The sequence below is a fragment of the Malaclemys terrapin genome, chromosome 9, assembly GCF_027887155.1.
Source record: "Malaclemys terrapin pileata isolate rMalTer1 chromosome 9, rMalTer1.hap1, whole genome shotgun sequence".
Lineage (NCBI taxonomy): Eukaryota > Metazoa > Chordata > Testudines > Emydidae > Malaclemys > Malaclemys terrapin.
Genome location: NC_071513.1, coordinates 71,671,211 through 71,691,344, shown reverse-complemented (window position 1 = coordinate 71,691,344; position 20,134 = coordinate 71,671,211). Strand labels below are relative to the sequence as shown.

Sequence of the window (20,134 nt, the reverse complement as noted above, 5' to 3'; positions counted from 1 at the left end):
GGGAAAAAACCCAACTCATTGATTTATCCTAAAATGTTGACAGAATATTTCTCATCAACAGCAGATTATTTCCCTACAACGCTGAATGGGTTAGTTTGCTCCATAATAATTTTCTGCCCTTACTTATACTTCAGATTATTTCATCGGATTCAAAGGTGCTGCCTATTGTGTCATTACCATAGCTTATCCGTTGTCTTCTTGCTGTACCTTTGGTCCTGGTTTTCCTGGAGGCCCAGATGCTGAACTAGCTGGTTCTCCTTTATCACCTGGAAAACCAAGAAGGCCTGGAGGGCCTTGTGCACCGGATGGTCCTGGTAAACCTTGAGATCCTCTCTTCCCTTTAGAGCCTAGAGTGATGCAAATATAGGTATCACTCTCAAAAGCATCATCCTTACATATCATACTAGATACTTTCTATGCTTTATGGCCTATCTTTTTAGTTACCAACTCTTCATTAAAGAAAAACAAATAATTCCCAGTACGCTTTATTTTCTTACATATTAAAAGAAATGGTTGCAATTAAAAGTAGTAAGGGAAAACTGCAGAGTTGAGATAGTATAGGTTATGAGTTACAGAAGGTACATTGCATTTATTAGCTGCTATCACAAGCAATCTTAACAAGTTCTGTCTTCGTTTAACTTCAGCAAATCAAGACATTTTCCTAATACTTTAATAATAGAAGTTTGGGGGAAAATATCCCTGAAATAACTCTTGGATCAATTTTCCAGCGTCAGACCTGAAGTCTTTGGGATAATCCTAGAAGAGTTTTCCTATATCATGGCATTCCTCCAGCATTTTCCGGTGAATTTTGTGTCATTCGTGTTTTGCAAGATTGGTGTGATGCCCTATATTTTTTTTAATGGCTTTGAATTCTGTGGTTGCTATTTTGTGCCTGCTATTAATTGGAGTTGCAGAAATTATAGCAGTTAGGCACAACATTCATATACAAGGAAAATCAGATAGTCACACTGCTAAATTGTATAATTTATACCTCCAGTTAATTGCAGGCACATCATTTGAGGCTAAAATGAGGTCCACTTAAAAAATAGTGCATAGAGTAATAAATTTAGCCCAAAGTGTAAAACAAAATTTCTTCTGTAATCTTATATGAATTGGTATAATATTACATATTGTGTTAGTTGACAAAAATACATAGTGATATGAAGAGACCATAAGGCATAAGAACAAGAACAATTAAATTTGAGCTTTCAGCTTCACCTTTTGTAATACAGTAACTCCTCACTTAAAGTCATCCTGGTTAACGTTTTTTCATTGTTACGCTGCTGATCAGAGAACATGCTAGTTTAAAGTTGCGCAATGTTCCCTTATAACGTTGTTTGGCAGCCGCCTGCTTTGTCCACTGCTTGCAGAAAGAGCAGCCCGTCGGAGCTAGCTGGTAGGGGCTTGGAACCAGGGTGGACCAGCAGCCCCCCTAGCAGCTCCCCGTTCCCCTAAGTTCCCTGTGCGGCAGCCACACAGCAGGCGATCAATTGCCGGGCAGTTCAGCTGTCCCTCCCTCCCACTGCCGTATGCAGCTCCTGCCCTCTGCCTTGGAGCTGCTCCTGGGAGTGTGCAGCTATTTCTATGTAGTATATGAATTTGTAACAAGATTTTATAAAGAATCACCTGGCACTCCCATATCACCTCTGTCTCCTGGAGGTCCTGGTAATCCTTGTCTTCCAGGAATTCCTTGTAGACCTACAAATCCTTTGGGACCTGTCAGATGACAAAGTATCAACATTGTCTCAACATGTGTGCCTCAGATTTAGGCTACCTGGTACATTTATCATGAGCACAAAGTACCCATTCCCATGCTCATTGCTATGGCATCTCAGAAGTGTATAAATCAATTAGTAGTCTAAACATGTCTTCCTCTGCCCAGCACATGTACAAATTTTTCATTATTACTACTGTTTTTGGAAAGCCATAGCAAAGAGATGGGTCTTGTATTTCAACCTGGAGACTGGAAGGTTAGCAGTCATTCTTAGGTCCTGTGGATGGCAGTTCCATAGCTGTGATATCCCAAGTCTAGTCCATTGGGGACTTCAGAGATAAAGATCAAGATTTTGTTTTTGCTTTGGATTTTTCTTCCCTTGTAGGTCTGAGACTGGTGACCTTCTGGCACATTGCAAGGGCCTACATTATCTATCCACCAAATGCTTTGCAATAAGATTAGAGAGGAATTGAGTGTTTTTTGTGTGGTTTGTGGAGTTTCTTCATGACCTTATCTTGTGTTAGTGTGGATACATTTTAGTTTAGTGACTTTTTAATTTAATATAGTTTAGAATTGCCACCCATATGCCTAATGTCTCTGATAGACACGATGCATACTTTGGCTGGTTCCGTTGCATATAGAGACAGGCGAGATTTGGTTCTGCTCTACATGAGACATTAAAAAGAGGGACACAGCTGGAGCATCAGCATTCTTTCTTGCTAGTTACTGCTTTTTCCTATTACTGGTACTGGCCTCTTCCTGTTGCCTACTTGGTCTATTAATAATAATATCTAACATGGACTATTTCTCACCTGGTGTGGGCTATTTTTGTGAGCACAAGTCCAGATATATTTTTACTTATTTAATTATTATATGATTTCTAAAAAGAAATAATCTCAAAGACACAGTTAAAAAGAACACATGGTGATGCAGCATACGGCATCAAACTTTTATCCACATGAACCTGAGAAGACTGCGCTACTCATAAGTAGCACAGCCACAACTGAGTTAATAACTACGTCATCTCAATCCAGACTAAATAAACGCTTTTCAATACACCATCTCCCAACATCATGTGTTGGGAGAGAAGAATTGTAATTAAAATAAGAAACTTCTAAAGTATCTAAAATAGCTTTTCTATCAATCTGAATGCCACAATACTTTTAGAAGTTTCTTACAATTGCTTTATACGACTGGGAAAACAGTGGATTCCAAACTTCTCTCCAATAGTACAATGCACCCATTTCTAGGGCCTGGTCTACACTACGGGTTTAGGTCGACTTTAGCAGCGTTAAACCGAATTAAGCCTGGACACGTCCACACAACGAGGCCCTTTCTTTCGACTTAAAGGGCCCTTTAAACCGGTTTCTTTACACCACCTCCGACGAGGGGATTAGCGATAAAACCGGCCTTTGCGGGTCGGAATTGGGGTAGTGTGGACGGAATTCGATGTTATTGGCCTCCGGGAGCTATCCCACAGTGCTTCATTGTGACCGCTCTGGACAGCGCTCTCAACTCAGATGCACTGACCAGGTAGACAGGAAAAGACCCGCGAAGGTTTGAATTTCATTTCCTGTTTGCCCAGCGTGGAGAGCACAGGTGACCACGCAGAGCTCATCAGCACAGGTAACCGTCATGGAGTCCTCCCAGGATCGCAAAAGAGCTCCAGCATGGACCGAACGGGAGGTACGAGATCTGCTCGCCATATGGGGAGATGAAGCAGTGATAGCTGAACTCCGTAGCAGTAAAAGAAATGGAAAAGTATTAGAAAAGATCTCCAAGGCCATGAAGGACCGAGGCCATAACAGGGACACACAGCAGTGCCGCGTGAAAATTAAGGAGCTACGGCAAGCCTACCACAAAGCCAGAGAAGCAAATGGAAGGTCCGGGGCAGAGCCGCAAACTTGCCGCTACTACGCGGAGCTGCATGCGATCCTAGGGGGTGCAGCCACCACTACCCCAACCGTGTGCTATGACTCTCTCACTGGAGAAACACACAGGGAAGACGGTTCGGGGAACGAGGAAGATGACGATGGAGGTACTGTAGGTAGCTCACAGCAGCAAGGAAGCGGAGAAACCGGTTTCCCCAACAGCCAGGATATGTTTGTGACACTGGACCTGGAACCAGTAACCCCCGAACTCACCCAAGACCCTCAGGGCACACGGGAGACCTCTGGTGAGTGTAACTTTGTAAATATTTGTAAACATTACAAAAAAAAAAGCAAGCAAGTCTGTTAACGTGTATGGGGATGGAGCGGAAATCCTCCAGGGACATCTCCAGAAAGCTCTCCTGGTTGAAATGGGGTGATTTTATTAAGGGGGACATTCAGAGGCGCCCGTTCCTGCTATTCTGACCAGAAATGTTCCCCGCTGTTAACCACGCAGTGGGGGGGAGGGGTGAAGTGATCATCCCAGAGAATCGTGTGTGTGTGTGGGGGGGGGGGGGTGGTTTACTTGTGTTTGTGCCGCATGTTAACCGGGAAACCGCAGCCCCCTCCTTTTACATTGAAACCCCATTTTAAATGGACAACCCAATTCATCCTTGATATGGGAAATGCGCTGCTGTTTGCAACCTTTCCCGCATGTTAAGAAGGTTAAAAAAGCCAAAACACTGTGGCCTACGATGGCTGCCTGCAAGCCGAAATATGCGACCTTGTAATGAAAGAGTGTACCCATTGTTCCCTAAAATGTGTCTTTTTTAACCACCTCTCCCTTCTCCTCCACCAGCTGCAAATGTTTCTCCTTCGCAGAGGCTCGTGAACATTAGAAAAAGAAAACGTAAGACGAGGGACGAGATGTTCACGGAGCTGCAGATGTCCGCCCAGGCTGATAGAGCACAGCAGAATGCGTGGAGGCAGTCAATGTCGGAGATGAGAAAAGCCCAACATGAACGAGAGGAGAGGTGGCGGGCTGAAGACGATAGGTGGCGTCAGCTTGCAGACAGACGGCAAGAGGCAATGCTCCGTCTGCTGGAGCATCAAAGTGATATGCTCGAGCGTATGGTTGAGTTGCAGGAAAGGCAGCAGGAGCAGAGACCGCCGCTACAGCCCCTGTGTAACCAACAGCCCTCCTCCCCAAGTTCCATAGCCTCCTCACCCAGACGCCCAAGAACACGGTGGGGGGGCCTCCGTCCACCCAGTCACTCCACCCCAGATGATCGCCCAAGCATCAGAAGGCTGGGCTTCAATAAGAGTTAAAGTTTTAAAATGCAGTGTGTCCTTTTCCATCCCTCCTCCCCCACCCATCCCAGCTACCTTGGCAATTATCCCCCTACCTCTGTAAGGAACTAATAAAGAATGCATGAATGTGAAAAAACAATGACTTTATTGCCTCTGCAAGCGGGAGGGGAGGGGAGGGGAGGGTGGGGTGGGGTGGTTGGTTTACAGGGAAGTAGAGTGAACCGGGTCGGGGGGGGGGGGGGGTTGGAGGGTTCATCAAGGAGAAACAAACAGAAGTTTCACACAGTAGCCTGGCCAGTCACAAAACTCGTTTTCAAAGCTTCTCTGATGCGCACCGCGCCCTGCTGTGCTCCTCTAACCGCCCTGGTGTCTGGCTGCGCGTAATCAGCGGCCAGGCGAGTTGCCTCAACCTCCCACCCCGCCATAAAGGTCTCCCCCTTACTCTCACAGATATTGTGGAGCGCACAGCAAGCAGCAATAACAATGGGGATATTCTTTTCGCTGAGGTCTGAGCGAGTCAGTAAGCTGCGCCAGCGCGCTTTTAAACGTCCAAATGCACATTCCACCACCATTCGGCACTTGCTCAGCCTGTAGTTGAACAGGTCCTGACTACTGTCCAGGCTGCCTGTGTATGGCTTCATGAGCCATGGCATTAAGGGGTAGGCTGGGTCCCCAAGGATCACGATAGGCATTTCAACATCCCCAATGGTCACTTTCTGGTCCGGGAAGAAAGTCCCTTCCTCCAGCTTTCGAAACAGAGCAGAGTTCCTGAAGACGCGAGCATCATGTACCTTTCCCGGCCATCCCACGTTGATGTTGGTGAAACGTCCCTTGTGATCCACCAGGGCTTGCAGCAGCATTGAAAAGTACCCCTTGCGGTTTACGTAGTCGGTGGCTTGGTGCTCCGGTGACAAGATAGGGATATGGGTTCCGTCTATGGCCCCGCCACAGTTTGGGAATCCCATTTCAGCAAAACCATCCACTATTGACTGCACGTTGCCCAGAGTCACTACCCTTGCTATCACCAGGTCTTTCATTGCCCTGGCAAATTGGATCACAGCAGCCCCCACAGTAGATTTGCCCACTCCAAATTGATTCCCGACTGACCGGTAGCTGTCTGGCGTTGCAAGCTTCCACAGGGCTATCGCCACTCGCTTCTCAACTGTGAGGGCTGCTCTCATCTTGGTATCCTGGCGTTTCAGGGCAGGGGAAAGCAAGTCACAAAGTTCCATGAAAGTGCCCTTACGCATGCGAAAGTTTCGCAGCCACTGGGAATCGTCCCATACCTGCAGCACGATGCGGTCCCACCAGTCTGTGCTTGTTTCCCGGGCCCAGAATCGGGGTTCCACGGTATCAACCTGCCCCAGTGACACCATGATTTCCACATTGCTGGGGCCTGTGCCTTGTGAGAGGTCTATGGCCATGTCAATTTCCTCATCACTCTCGTCGCCGTGCTGCAATCGCCTCCTCGCCTGGTCCGGGTTTCGCCTTGGCATGTTCTGGCTCTGCATATACTCCAGGACAATGCGCGTGGTGTTCATAGTGCTCATAATTGCCGCGGTGATCTGAGCGGGCTCCATGATCCCAGTGCTAGCTATGGCGCCTGGTCAGAAAAAAGGCGCGAAAGTAGTATCTGATGGACCAGGAGAGGGAGGGAGGGAGGGAGGGAGGGCCGAGTGACGACATGGCGTACAGGTACAGGAACAGGGAGAAACACAAACAACTGTCACACAGAATGGTCCCCCCAAAGATTAAACTGGAAACCCTGGGCTTAGCAGGCCGTTGATTTCACGGAGGAAGGGGAAGCAAATGAACACAGAACAAATCTATTTTTTACATCTTAAGGTGGCAGCCGACGCTGCAGCATGAGTGACAGCCATACCAGTACGATGATGATGGGTACCAATCATAATATACCATCATCTGCCAAAAGGCAAGGGGCTGCTGCTGTGTAGCAATGCAGCCCCACGTCTGCCAGCCCCACGTCCGCCAGCACCCAGCATCGCCCTCGGCCTCTTCTGGGTGCTTAGCAGACAATATTGGGCAATTGGCAGAAAATAGTATATTATGACTGGTAACCGTCATCATCAAAACAGTAGCATGTCTGCCCAGGTGGCCATGATTGACAGCCATACCAGTATGACGACGACGGGTACCAGTCATAATATACCATCGCCTGGAAGGGGCTGGTGCAATGCAGCACTACGGCTGCCAGCCCCACGGCTATCACTCATGCTACACCGTCTACCGCCAAAAGGCAGTTAGCAGCTGCTGCTGTGTAGCAATGCAGTCCCACGTCTGCCGGCACCCAGAGGACTTATGGTGACGGTGAGCTCAGCTGAGCTGAGCGGGCTCCATGCTTGCCGTGGTATGTTGTCTGCACAGGTAACCCAGGTTAAAAGGCGCGAATCTATTGTCTGCCGTTGCTGTGACGAGGGGGGAGGGGCCTGACGACATGTACCCAGAACCGCCCGCGACACTGTTTTGCATCATCCGGGCATTGGGATCTCAACCCAGAATTCAAAGAAAAGGCGCGAACCGCTTCTCGGCTCGAGCTGTGGCGCAAACGTAGTATCTGATGGCCTAGGGGAAGGAGGGAGGGGGGCCGAGTGACGACATGGCGTACAGGCACAGGGAATTAAAATAAAGAACGGTGGCTGTGCATCAGGGAGAGACACAAACAACTGTCACAGACTGGTCCCCCCCAAAGATTAAACTGAAAACCCTGGGTTTAGCAGGCCGTTGATTTGACGGAGGGAGGGGGAAGCAAATGAATACAGAGAAAATCTATTTTTTTACATCTTAAGACGACGGTGCAGCGTGACTGATAGCCCTCGGCATCTTTCTGGGTGCTTGGCAGCAAATACGGGGCGGTGTATGACGATGGTCTTCAGGCCTATTGCATGAGCTGCTGCTCAGGGAAGACTCTGCTAACGTGCGATGACCCGACTTGTAATAGGCCAGCTAACAGTCATAATACACCATTTACTGCCAAAAGGCAAGCCCCACGGCTGCCAGCACCCAGATCGCCGATGAAGGCTACCAGTCTACTGCACCGTCTATCGCCAAAAGGCAGTTAGCAGCTGCTGCTGTGTAGCAATGCAGTCCCACGTCTGCCGGCACCAAGAGGACATATGGTGACGGTGAGCTCAGCTGTGCTGAGCGGGCTCCATGTTGTCTGCACAGGTAACCCAGGTAACCCAGATAAAAAGGCGCGAATCTATTGTCTGCCGTTGCTGTGACGGGGGAGGGAGGGGCCTGACGACATGTACCCAGAACCGCCCGCGACACTGTTTTGCATCATCTGGGCATTGGGATCTCAACCCAGAATTCCAAGGGGCGGCGGAGACTGTGGGAACTGTGGGATAGCGGTGGGATAGCTACCCATAGTGCAATGCTCCGGAAGTCGACGCTAGCCTCGTACTGTGGACGCGGTCTGCCGACTAGAGCACCTAGAGCATTTTATTGTGTGGACATACACAATCGGCTGTATACAACCGATTTCAATAAAACCGGCTTCTATAAATTCGAACTAATTTCGTAGTGTAGACATACCCTAGGACTGCTGGCTCATGAGATATTTGAATCTTAGACTTGTCATTGGTCAGGACTTAATATTGCTTGTCCTGCATATCAAACCCATGTAATCTGGTGGAATTCCACATCTGGGAAGAAAGAAGGGAACATCTGGGGGGCAGATTTTTTTTTTTTAAATTAGCAGCTTTTTGAAGCTGCTCATAATTTTGGAATGCTTGAAATAATCACAGCAGAGGTAGATTAACAGAGTTCAGGTGAAGTAATCAAAGTTTTAAGGTTATAATAAGATAAATAAAATAAAATTAATAATAATAATAATATGGGTTTGCACTCTTCTTTGTGCTTACCACCATCTCTACAGTCTATGTAGTACTGTAAACATGCTGCTATAGAAATTTAAGTTTTTAATTTTCATAGCAGATGCTGCATACCTGGCAGACCTGATACTCCTGATGTCCCATCAAGCCCTGATGATCCTTGTATACCTTTATCTCCTCTTTCTCCTTTCAGACCTATTCTTCCTGGAAATCCTATAGCAGCAATTGTATGGAATAAAATTAAAAACAGTATCTCATAATATCATTAAATCATCTCTTAAAAGCAGCAGAAAAGGAAAAATGGAGCCTAAAGTGATTAATTTGGAGTTATCCTCTTACAAGAAAACACATTACAAAATACAAGGGCCCTCTGTTAAAGTTTCCATAATTTCTCATATGGAATTAAAAAAAGAGAGCATCTGAACATCTATAACACCACAAGCCTGATTGTAAAAGTTAAGTGTATGCAACTTGTGTGCAGATATGTGCATGGTGCCTAGCAAATACCAGTGTACCTCTGCAAATCAGGTATTTGTGAGCACAGTCCATCTGTTTGCTCACAAATACCCAATGGGTGGGCACACATAAGTCTTTGCGTGCATGGGTTATTAAATGTTTGCAAATGCATGCATACCAAAAGTGCATGACTAAATTTCATACACTATTGATATGACCAGCATATCACACCTGATATGACATCACACTGATATTACTTTTTAGAAATATGGATTGTAATAAGTAATTTAAAAGAGAAAATAGGTGGGGAAGCCAAAGCTCAAGGGCTTCAGCCTCAGGCAGGGGGCTGTAACCTGAACCCCGCATCCAGGGCTGAAGCCCTCTGGCTCCAATTTTGGCCCTGGGCGGTGGGGCTTGGGCTTTGGCCCTGGGCCCCAGCAAATCTAAGTCAGTCCTGGCAACCCACCAGCTGTGGGTCACCAAGCTGTTTGAATTGTAATTTGGATGATCTGTCTTGAATGGTTTTCAAATTAAATAGAAAAAGAGATGTACCTTTTGATCCTGGTTCTCCTTTATCCCCAGGATTCCCTCTGGTCTCTGATGGTCCAGGAAATCCTTTATCACCTGGTTCACCCTTTGCCCCTAAAACCCCTTTTCTTCCCTTCAGTCCTGGAAGGCCAGGAGAACCTGCAAAGCAATATAATGAAATATGTGGAGGAAACCTGACTAGCAGATAGTAAATGGAAAAGAAACAAAATATACTACTGTTTTTAAGAATGATTATATGTGACTATGCTAAAGAGGTGGAAGAACCAGCTTCTTAAAAGCAGCAGTCTTCAACAAGTCTTCTTTTTTCACCCTCAGCTGAGAAGACAATGGCAACTTGGTTTCTTCCATTCCCACTATTACAAGGAAATAGCAGGATACCAGAGGCCTGATCATTCCATCAGCTGCACGCATGAAATTCCCATTGGTTTTAATTGGAGTTGCCTGTGCACAAGTGCTTGGCTAACTAAATGATGTTATTTAGATCATTATTTAACCAAAGAATGGATTCACGGTGAATTGCTTAACGAGATTGCTGAGGTGAAATTAGCATGCCCACATCAGAAATAATCCACAAATTGTGTAAATTAAAAAACTCTCATATGAAGAGAGATTGAAAAGATTGGGATTGTTTATTTTAGGAAGAAGATGAATAAAAGGGACTTGATAACAGTATTTAAAAAAGTTGATGGTCTAGAGAAGGTAGGTGAGGAACTTCTGTTCTCCTCATCTCATAACACAAAACAAGAGGACATTCAATGAAATTAAAAGGTTTCAAATTCAAAACTGATAGAAGGAAATACTTTTTCACCCAATTTATAAGTGGACTGTGGAACTCATTAAGGCTAAGAATTTAGCAAGATTCGAAGACTGGACATTTATCTACATAAGAAGGCATAGGTGGGTGCTCGGGGACGGTAGAGTGCAGGCAGGGACTGGGGCAGAGTGGGGGTGGGAAGAGGTGGGGGTGGGGGTTTGGAGGAAGGGGTGGAATGGGGGTAGGGCCTAGGGCAGAGTGGGGGTTGAGCACCCCCAGCGTGAGGAGGAAGATGGCGCCTGTGTAACAAGGATATTCAGAGTTATAATAGTTAATGCTAAGAAAAAGCATTCTGGAAGGGATAAAAATATCACATTTCAAGTTTTAACTAATTAATCTCTAGCTATTAAGGATAAAGATTAGACCTTCCTGGGGGGCAGATTATACCACATTTGCCTAGTCTGGGGTTTCTTGCATCTTTTTCTGAAGCATATGACTCAAGCCAGTGTGGGTGACAAGATCCTGGATTAAACAGACCACATGTCTGATCTACTATGGCAATTCCTATGTTCTTAAATAATTAGATAAGGTAAATATTATAGCAACTCACCTCTGTTTCCTGGAATGCCTGGGTGTCCAAAGACACCAGGAGGTCCAGGAATTCCTAAATTGCCCATTATACCTCGTTCTCCTCTTTGGCCTGGGGAAATGGAGAAATATAAAGCATCTTTCTGAAGTGTTTGATTAGTAAAGTGTTCCCAGAACATTAGTTTTTAAAAATAAATGTTTGTAAATATGTATGTATGTATGTTTGTAGCTAATGACCTGTAGTGATATGTGGTATGTAAATGCCTAACTATGTAATCACTTTCTCTTTTATTTTTAATTATTTTCTCATTTACTTAACATTCTTTAGGGCCCAGTCTTGCAACCCTAAGTAATGTAAGTAGTCCCTAAATGTACAATATCCCCAAATGTTACTCATGTGACTAAGGATTGCAGCATCTGACCCTTGTCTTTTAACAGACTATATTTAATGAGATTATCTACAGACACACTATATTTCTATAATTAATTTTATGGGTTGTATTTTACAAAAGATATGCATAATATACTGGGCATTGAAAAAATGAAGGATTTAGTCTTTGGCTGTAAATAAGAAGCAGGGCACAATTGACTTCTTCCTTTCTTCTCACAAATCTTAAAACCATTTAGAACATATTCTTTAACAACTATGGGAATGCCCATTCCAAGAAACATGGGAAGCTCTGGTTAACCCTTGGAGGGAGACAGATTCTAATCTCAGTTATGTATTTATAAATCCATGCATCAGATTCAGTATTTGAACACATTAAAGTAAACAGATGAATAATGGATTTCCTTTCACTGTACTGAAATTAAGATAAAATAAGGAAGATGGCATTTACAGGAATAAGTTTTATAAGGCAAAGAGGGCCTCTACCACAGCAGAAGTCAGAAGGAAGGACATATACTAGGTAAAAAGCTAAACAGATAGGGAGAATTTCTGTAAAACGAAAACTGTTTCTTGTACAGGGGGATGGGCCAGCAGAAAGTTAGATTTGGCAGCATCTATATTTCAATAATTAGCAGCATACTGAATTTACAGACTGCACGGGAAGTTTTGGATTACTTCCTGGGAAGATGGAGGAACATAGTGAGCAGGAGGATCCTGGAACATCCTCTTGGCCAAGAAGCACTGTATTGGAGCCTCCAGACATTTTGTACAAAGGACTGCTGATCAGCCTGGGCAGAACACACTCATTTGTTTTCTGTATAAATCAGAACACCATCCAGAAGCATAGCTGTCAGAGAAGCTCTGTCTGTACTGGGAGGAACCATTCTTCTGTTTCTATCTGAAAGAAATGATAGCCAAGTTATAACAAAGGGTGGTATAAATATGTATCTGGAAAATCCTTACCTGGTGCACCTGGTATTCCTGGTCTGCCAGGCTGACCCTTGAGACCAGGTGATCCTGTGTCTCCTTGGTGACCTGGCAATCCAGGCAGCCCAAATTGTCCAGGGAATCCTGGGACACCCAAGCCTGGAATACTGGGGTCTCCTTTTGATCCTAGTACACCTCTTTCTCCTAAGAAAACAAATACATGGCATACAGTAAATATATGTAATCTCCTGTGAAGAAAACCACACCAGACTGGGTCCTGTAGTCATGCCTGTGAAACTCGGCTAGCAGGGCAGTTGGCGGAGAGGTGTGGCAGGTGGCCAGCAGGGCGGCTGGCCCAGAAGCATGGCAAGTGGCCAGCAGAGAAGCTGGTGGAGAGGGCCAGAGCAGAGCCCTGCAAAGGCATGGCAATTGGCTGTTGGGGCAACGAGCGAGTGGAAAAGGACACTGCCCAACTTACTCTTTTGTTCATGGTTTGTGTTTATGAACCCTAGTTGTGGTGTTTCCCCAAATTAATGCGGAGTTAATTCCCTCCTTTTATTAAAAGTTTTCGCATCATTCGGACTCTGTGCTTGCGAGAGGGGAAGCATTGCCTCTTAGAGGCGCCCAAGGAGTGGTGTGTAATTGTCCCAGGTCACTGGCTGGGGGCTCGAGCCGGTTTTGTGTTGTATTGTTGAAAAGGAACCCCTAGATACTGAACCCGGCCCTTGTTGCTGCTGTTTGATTCGCACTGTTAAACAATAGTAGAATACCAAGTTAAATTTATTATAAATATTTGTGGATGTTTTTCTACATTTTCAAATATATTGATTTCAATTACAACCCAGAATATAAAGTGTAGAGTGCTCACTTTATATTATTATTTTTGATTACAAATATTTGCACTGTAAAAAAAGAAACAAAAGAAATAGTATTTTTCAATTCACCTCACACAAGTACTGTAGTACAATATCTTTATCGTGGAAGTGCAACTCACAAATGTAGATTTTTTCCCCACATAACTGAACTCAAAAACAAAATAATGTAAAACTTTACAGCCTACAAGTCCACGCAGTCCTATTTCTTTTGTTCAACTAATCACTAAGACAAACAAGTTTGTTAACATTTACAGGAGATAATGCTACTCACTTTTAATTTACAATGTTACTGGAAAATGAGAACAGGCGTTTGCATGGCACTGTTGTAGCTGGTGTTGCAAGATATTTGCATGCTAGATGTGCTAAACATTCATATGCTCCTTCATGCTTCAACTTGTAGATTTTTTACAGTGCAAATATTTATAATAAAAATAATAATATAAAGTGAGTACTGTACACTTTGTATTCTGTGTTGTAATTAAAATCAATATATTTGAAAATGTTGGAAAACATCAAATATATATAATTTAAATTGGTATTCTCTTATTGTTTAATAGTGGGATTAAAACTGTGATTAATCTGAACTACTTTTTAAAATCTCACAATTAATTGGGATTATTTTTTTAATTGTTTGACAGCCCTAAAAATCTATATATTAAAAATCTTTTGAGGTCACCTTTAAAAGATACAGAAGAGGAAGACACATCTGCATTGCTACTTTGCCACACTGTCTCCTTCAGGAAGGGAGGTATTCTGCAATAAATGCAGATGCTAGGAGCCACAGATGACAAACCCATGGATCTGGTTTCCCCCTAGCAGGACCCTTCTTCTCTGCCACTTCTGTGCCCCAGCTCCCACTCTGGACAATGATATTGCCTCATTTTACTTTAGGGTCAGCCATCCACAAAGCTTTCTCCATGGCGCAGAGAACTATGGAAAGGGATTTGGACCAGCAGCAGCAAATTTGATTGCTTAAAGCACTGTAATTCCCAATTAACTTCAATAAGCACATGTTTGCACAGGCTCTGTGACTCCTCACCCTAGGCATATCCCCTTCTGCCATACAAAGTTGAGCTCCATCACATGTGCTGGGAAGGGGGACCATGTGACATTCCTTTCCCCTCTGCAGGACACCCCCTCTGATCTCCTATGTAATCTGAGCCAGTCTGCTCTTCTCTGTGTTGTGTAAGCAGCAGGGAGCATATGGCCGTATGTCACTAATGTGTTAGGACCCAGCACTGAAATGTGATCCCCTACATGAAGTCCAATCAGACTCCATGCTGTTGTTAAGGTCTGCCTATGGAGATCATATTGCAGAATTGTGGCCTTTAACTGGTCTAATATTCTCTGCATAATATTACATCAAATATCCATAAGACCTTTTCATCATCATTTAGGCAACTGTAGGGTAAAAATAAAACCAAACCCCACTCAGTCAACTATATATCAGGCAGATCTGGCAGGTATTCTGTGTATTCCTACCTTGTTGACCTGTTAAACCATGTGCACCTGGGAGACCTGGTGGACCAATAAGACAATCACCAAGCTTCCCTGGAAGTCCCTTTTCTCCGGGAGCTCCGGGACAGCCAGGTTCTCCTAAGAGAGAGAAAACATTAAATTACTACTTGAATTTTTGTAGGTGGACAATAAACTTGTCCTTTCCCCCCTTTTCTTAGAGCCTCGCTTAACAAAATGGGTGTAAGGTAAAGAGTTCCTTGGCTGTTTTTTGTTAATGACAATACCTCTTGGCCCATCAGCACCATTATGTCCTGGGAATCCTGGTAGACCTGGAATTCCTCTGTCACCTTTTACCCCTGGAAAGCCGCCTTGTCCTGGGGAACCTAATCCACCCTGTTGGCCAGGAATAATTAATCCAGGGTCTCCCTGAAACAGAGGAAAAACATAAATGCAGACTTAGATTACATTTTGTAAATCTGAAAATATGACTCTCTCTGTCCTGTCAGTAGTTCATGTCTTCTGTCAAATTATTATCTCCACTCCCAGGGGATCTTTCACATTTATGTCAAAGCACTGAAAATACATTTCTCCCCTCCCCACCAAACACCCCTTTACACCTCTTGCTCTTGGTTTAGTATTATTATTCTACACGAGCAGGGCTTCCCCACACAGCTGGAAGAATCATTGTTGAACAATAGAAGGTAGTCCCGTCCCGCTCTCTGCCTCTGCAGCTCTCAGATATCCTGCTGCACCTGTACTTCAGACAACTCAAGTATCTCTCATTCAAGTTCTACACTTAACTTCACATTACCCAGCATTCATACTTTTGGCTAAATATATATTTAAATAATGGGCCAGCAAATCAAGCAATCTGATTTGGTACTAGCCTTGCCACTAACAGAGAATGAGAACAAGGTTCAGTACATGGGTCAGCACTCAGATACCATGCCTCAGAAATACCCTGACATATGTTAGGTGAGGCTGTTTTCTTCAAAAGGAAAATTCTATGAAAGAAAAATTCCTGACAGGAAAGTCTGACCTGCTCTTTTTGACAAGCTGACTGAACTGCTTTGGACTGGCTTTCAAATAAGCAGGTAAATTCAACAATTTATTAATTATTATTATTATTATTATTATTATTACCACCACCACCTCAGAGCCTACAAGCCCTAGTCATAACCCAGGACCCCACTATGCTAGATGCTGTACAAACACAAAAGAAAATGGCAGTCCCTGCCCCAGAGAGCTAAATCACATCCAGAGGAACTTAGTTTATATGCAATTACTGATTGTGTATTTAGACCACAAAGGCCTTTCCGAAGGCTGCCATAAACCGAAGTAAGTCCTACGTTACTGGGGCAGGTGGAATCTTGCTGACTAGTTCCATACCTGGACATTTTATGGGCTGTGTGTGTTACCTTTTTAATCTTTTACATTCAGTTTAGGTGACTTTAAGCAACCAAACAAATAATCAGAGTAGATAGCAAAATAGGACCAAGCAGAAAAGACAGAATGCCAGTCTGATGCAAAGAAATGTGTTTTATTTTATTAAAAACAAAACCACTTTTGGGGCTTGATGACACAGCAAACAGCAAAGCCCTAACCTCAAAAATGGCGTTAGTAGCTGAGCTCTCATTTATCTGCATTTTTGATTACACCTGTGGCCTCTGACCTTGTTTTTTTTTTTAAATGTCCTGATTCAGGAGAGCACTTAAGCATATGATTGACATTAAGCATGTGCTTAAGTCCCGTTTACTTGAGTGGGATGTAAGCATATGTTTAATTGCTGTTCCTGAACAGTGATACTTTCAGGAATTGTGGCCTTGTAGATAGTTTTCACAATTAGAAACCAAATCCTGTGCTCCTTAGATCTCTCATTTGCTTAATTTGTTTGGAAACATCCTTGCTGACAAGCAGCCCTGATTAAGCTTGGGTTGTGTTTCTAAATCAAACCTTTTCTCCTGGGTATCCAGGCTGTCCAGGCGAGCCTGGTTCTCCTGCCTTTCCTGGCAAACCTGGTAATCCTTTAGACCCTCGAAGACCTTTATCCCCTGCAAAGCAAACCAAATGGCAGATGAAAACACCCTGCTTATCCATCTATTTTGCGGAATAAGCACACAGAGATTTTTACTTTCTTGTTCATAAGGCTCTGACTTTTGTAACTACTAGCGTAAGTTATGTGAATTGCTGGCAGCATTCTGACTCCAGGGTTGAATTAGCACCCACTATAACCCGTTCACCTTGGTATTCATTCAAACATTGATTGTCGCACTGCCTAGTTTTATGGCTCATTTAATTAGCTCTCTTTGAGTTGCCTTTACAAGTTGATTTGATGCCAGGTAGAAAAGGACTAGGTTATTTTGCTCAATTTCTGTTTGCTCTCATCTAATTTTAAATGGGGCATTACTATGGTCAATTTCTTGGTCACTCGCTACAGAAAGTGGCACACTTATGATTTCAGTATCAATGCTCTGGATGGGTTTTCTTTAACTATGAGGGGGGAACACAAAGAGCCAAGGGCGTCAAATATTTCTGGAATGGTATCTGGAGGCATTTTAGAAGTGGGGCTTACATTTGCGTGGAGAAGGACTAAATTCATGGTACTCAAAACACCTTCTATTCCCTTTACCAAGAGAGCTGGTATGTCATGAACACAACTATATACCTTATAACTAAAGCATTGGTACTTACAAAGGCCTTATCACTGTAATATATAAGTACCTCAGTGATACAATAGTATTAACCATCATAGAATCATAGAATATTAGGGTTGGAAGAGACCTCAGGAGGTCATCTAGTCCAATCCCCTCTTCAAAGTAGGACCAACACCAACTAAATCATCTCAGCCAGGGCCTCAAAAACCCCTAAGGATGGAGATTCCACCACCTCCCTAGGTAATCCATTCCAGTGCTTCACCACGCTCCTAGTGAAATAGTGTTTCCTAAAATCCAACCTAGACCTCCCCCACTGCAACTTGAAACCATTGCTTCTTGTTCTGTCATTTACCACCCCTGAGAGCAGTCTAGCTCCATCCTCTTTGGAACCCCCCTTCAGGTAGTTGAAGGCTGCTATCAAATCCCCCTTCACTCGTCTCTTCTGCAGACTAAATAACCCCACTTCCCTCAGCCTCTCTTCGTAAGTCATGTGCCCCAGCCCCCTAATCATTTTCGTTGCCCTCCGCTGGATTCTCTCCAATTTGTCCACATCCCTTCTGTAGTGGGGGGACCAAAACTGGATGCAATACTCCAGGTGTGGCCTCACCAGTGCTGAATAGAAGGGAATAATCACTTCCCTCGAGCTGCTGGCAATGCTCCTACTAATACAGCCCAATATGCCCTTGGCCTTCTTGGCAACAAGGGCACACTGCTGACTCATATCCAGCTGCTCGTCCACTATAATCCCCAGGTCCTTTTCTGCAGAGTATCTAAGCGCTGCACAGAGAAATTAGATCTGTGTGGCAAGTGTTTTAGTCTCCCTCTCCTTATAGGAAGCTTTCCTTGCAGTACATTATATGTCTGGTGTGTCTCTATATGCATTTTCAAGATGTTATAGTAAGGCAAATTTTCCAGCTAAATCCTTGTGCACATCTTTCCAGACATACTCCATTTTTTCAGTTCTGATGCCGGACTTTTGGAAAATAGATAAAAATACTTTATATTTGCAATTTACATGCTTTAATGTAGACAACCGTACGAGTACTGTAATACAGACCTTTTCAAGAGTTATTTGCCTGAACTGTGTATTGGTTAAAATAGTTTTTCTATCTGTCAGTCTCTCCAATGATTTTATTGTCCAAAACAACTAAAAAAGAATTATAAAAAATTGTAAAGGAGCATTCTACCTTTTGGACCAGGATCTCCAGGAAATCCAGTCCCTGAAAATCCTGGAGCACCATCAGACCCAGGTAATCCCAAATCACCGTGTTGTCCTCTAGATCCAACATTACCTACCAGAAGAAAACAAACTCTCAGATATTTTGCCATAGATCTTCTGCATTTAGCAATTTGGTGTTTGCCACCTTATCATACCCCATAACCATGTAGTCAATTGGTTTATTAGAACTCAGACATCATTTTTACTCCTCACTCTAACACTTTCTTCCAGGTGAGTTTTTTCCAGATAAAATGCTAAACGTCAATCACAGGGGCATGAGTCTGCAAGTCAGGCATATGCAATGCCTTCTGTTATGTGCACAGGTCTGGGATGCATGTGTGTAGCTACGTGCATATACAAATCTTCGACTTGCATGTTCTTATTGACCACATATGAACATGCATTGTGTGTGTCTGGGGGGGTGGGGAGGAAGCTGAGGATTCCCCTATGCTGTTTAGGGGCTGCTTTAAGGTCCCTTTGTGCCATGGGAGCAATGCAAAGGGGCTTTAAGATGGACAAGAATCTGGACCCACAGTCTTTGAAATCATTTTGTGTAACCTATAAAGCATAACATTTTATAAAAAAAAGTAACAGTGGACCAAAAACCCCAGCAACAATATAGAACTATGTTACATAACAAACACTTAAAACAAAAAGAAGCTAGAAGCTTTGTTACAAATCTGTTCTTTCCAGCAAGCTCAGAAACAGTGGGTGAGGTTCTGTGCTACGCTTCTTTATGGTGTAGCACAGAACTCCCAGTCCAGGGCGTGGAGGCGGCGGGAAAGAGGGATGGCTAAAGGTGGCTCAATTACTGTCTTCAATTACTGCCTTCTCTGGGGGCTGGAGCAGCCTCAGTGTAATTCAGACAGTGTTGGGAACCAATCCAAATTATAGCAGCCTCCCCAGGCTGCCTTATGAATGGCAACACTGCCCAGCATCTCCACAGCACTACGTGTTCCAGATACCCCCAGAATGTTCTTCTTGCCCCCCACCTATGCCCCCTACACCAGGGCTTGCAAGGGGATCCTCGGAAGGCAATCTTATGGCTGTCTCTACAGTGCCAGCGCTGAGGGAATTCACTCACCCAGAACTTTTAGGGTACCTGTACACTCCTTTGGCCCTTTTACCCAGCATAAAGAAGCCAGAGTGGGGGTTAAAATTTCATGCAGAATCTCTCTGATGTGCTTAATTTTATTGCATTTAACCTAGAAGATGCTCTCACCCATTGCTCCTGGGGGTCCTGGTAAACCCTCTGGCCCCCGAGGTCCTGGTGGTCCAGGTATTGGATTTACTGTACCAAGTTCTCCTTTCGGACCTTTAGAAAGTATATATAACAAAAGGTTAAGGAGGTTTGTGGAGATATAGTGTGTGCTCTTGTGCTTTTTAAAAACAATATTCATGGAAAATTCTGTTCAGTTAAAAAATACTGTGTTGCACAGTTTCTACAGCTTAGATGCTCCAACAAGCCCATAGAAATGGGCTACATAACAATTAAAGAGATAGCATTTTACTGCCACCA

The 20,134-nt window shown here is 44.0% G+C and overlaps 1 protein-coding gene across 1 annotated transcript in view; it reads right to left on the bottom strand.

Moving 5' to 3' along the window:
• Positions 1-20,134, bottom strand: part of COL4A3 (collagen type IV alpha 3 chain) — a 125,603-nt gene that overhangs the window by 21,148 nt on the left and 84,321 nt on the right. The window contains exons 27-37 of the mRNA XM_054040195.1: positions 19,838-19,930; positions 18,584-18,688; positions 16,696-16,793; positions 15,027-15,168; positions 14,767-14,880; positions 12,446-12,613; positions 11,117-11,206; positions 9,756-9,890; positions 8,862-8,960; positions 1,627-1,716; positions 208-347 (exon numbers count right to left, since the gene is read on the bottom strand). Of these exons, the coding sequence (XP_053896170.1) occupies positions 208-347; positions 1,627-1,716; positions 8,862-8,960; positions 9,756-9,890; positions 11,117-11,206; positions 12,446-12,613; positions 14,767-14,880; positions 15,027-15,168; positions 16,696-16,793; positions 18,584-18,688; positions 19,838-19,930 (1,274 nt within the window). The remainder of the gene's footprint in view (positions 1-207; positions 348-1,626; positions 1,717-8,861; positions 8,961-9,755; positions 9,891-11,116; positions 11,207-12,445; positions 12,614-14,766; positions 14,881-15,026; positions 15,169-16,695; positions 16,794-18,583; positions 18,689-19,837; positions 19,931-20,134) is intronic.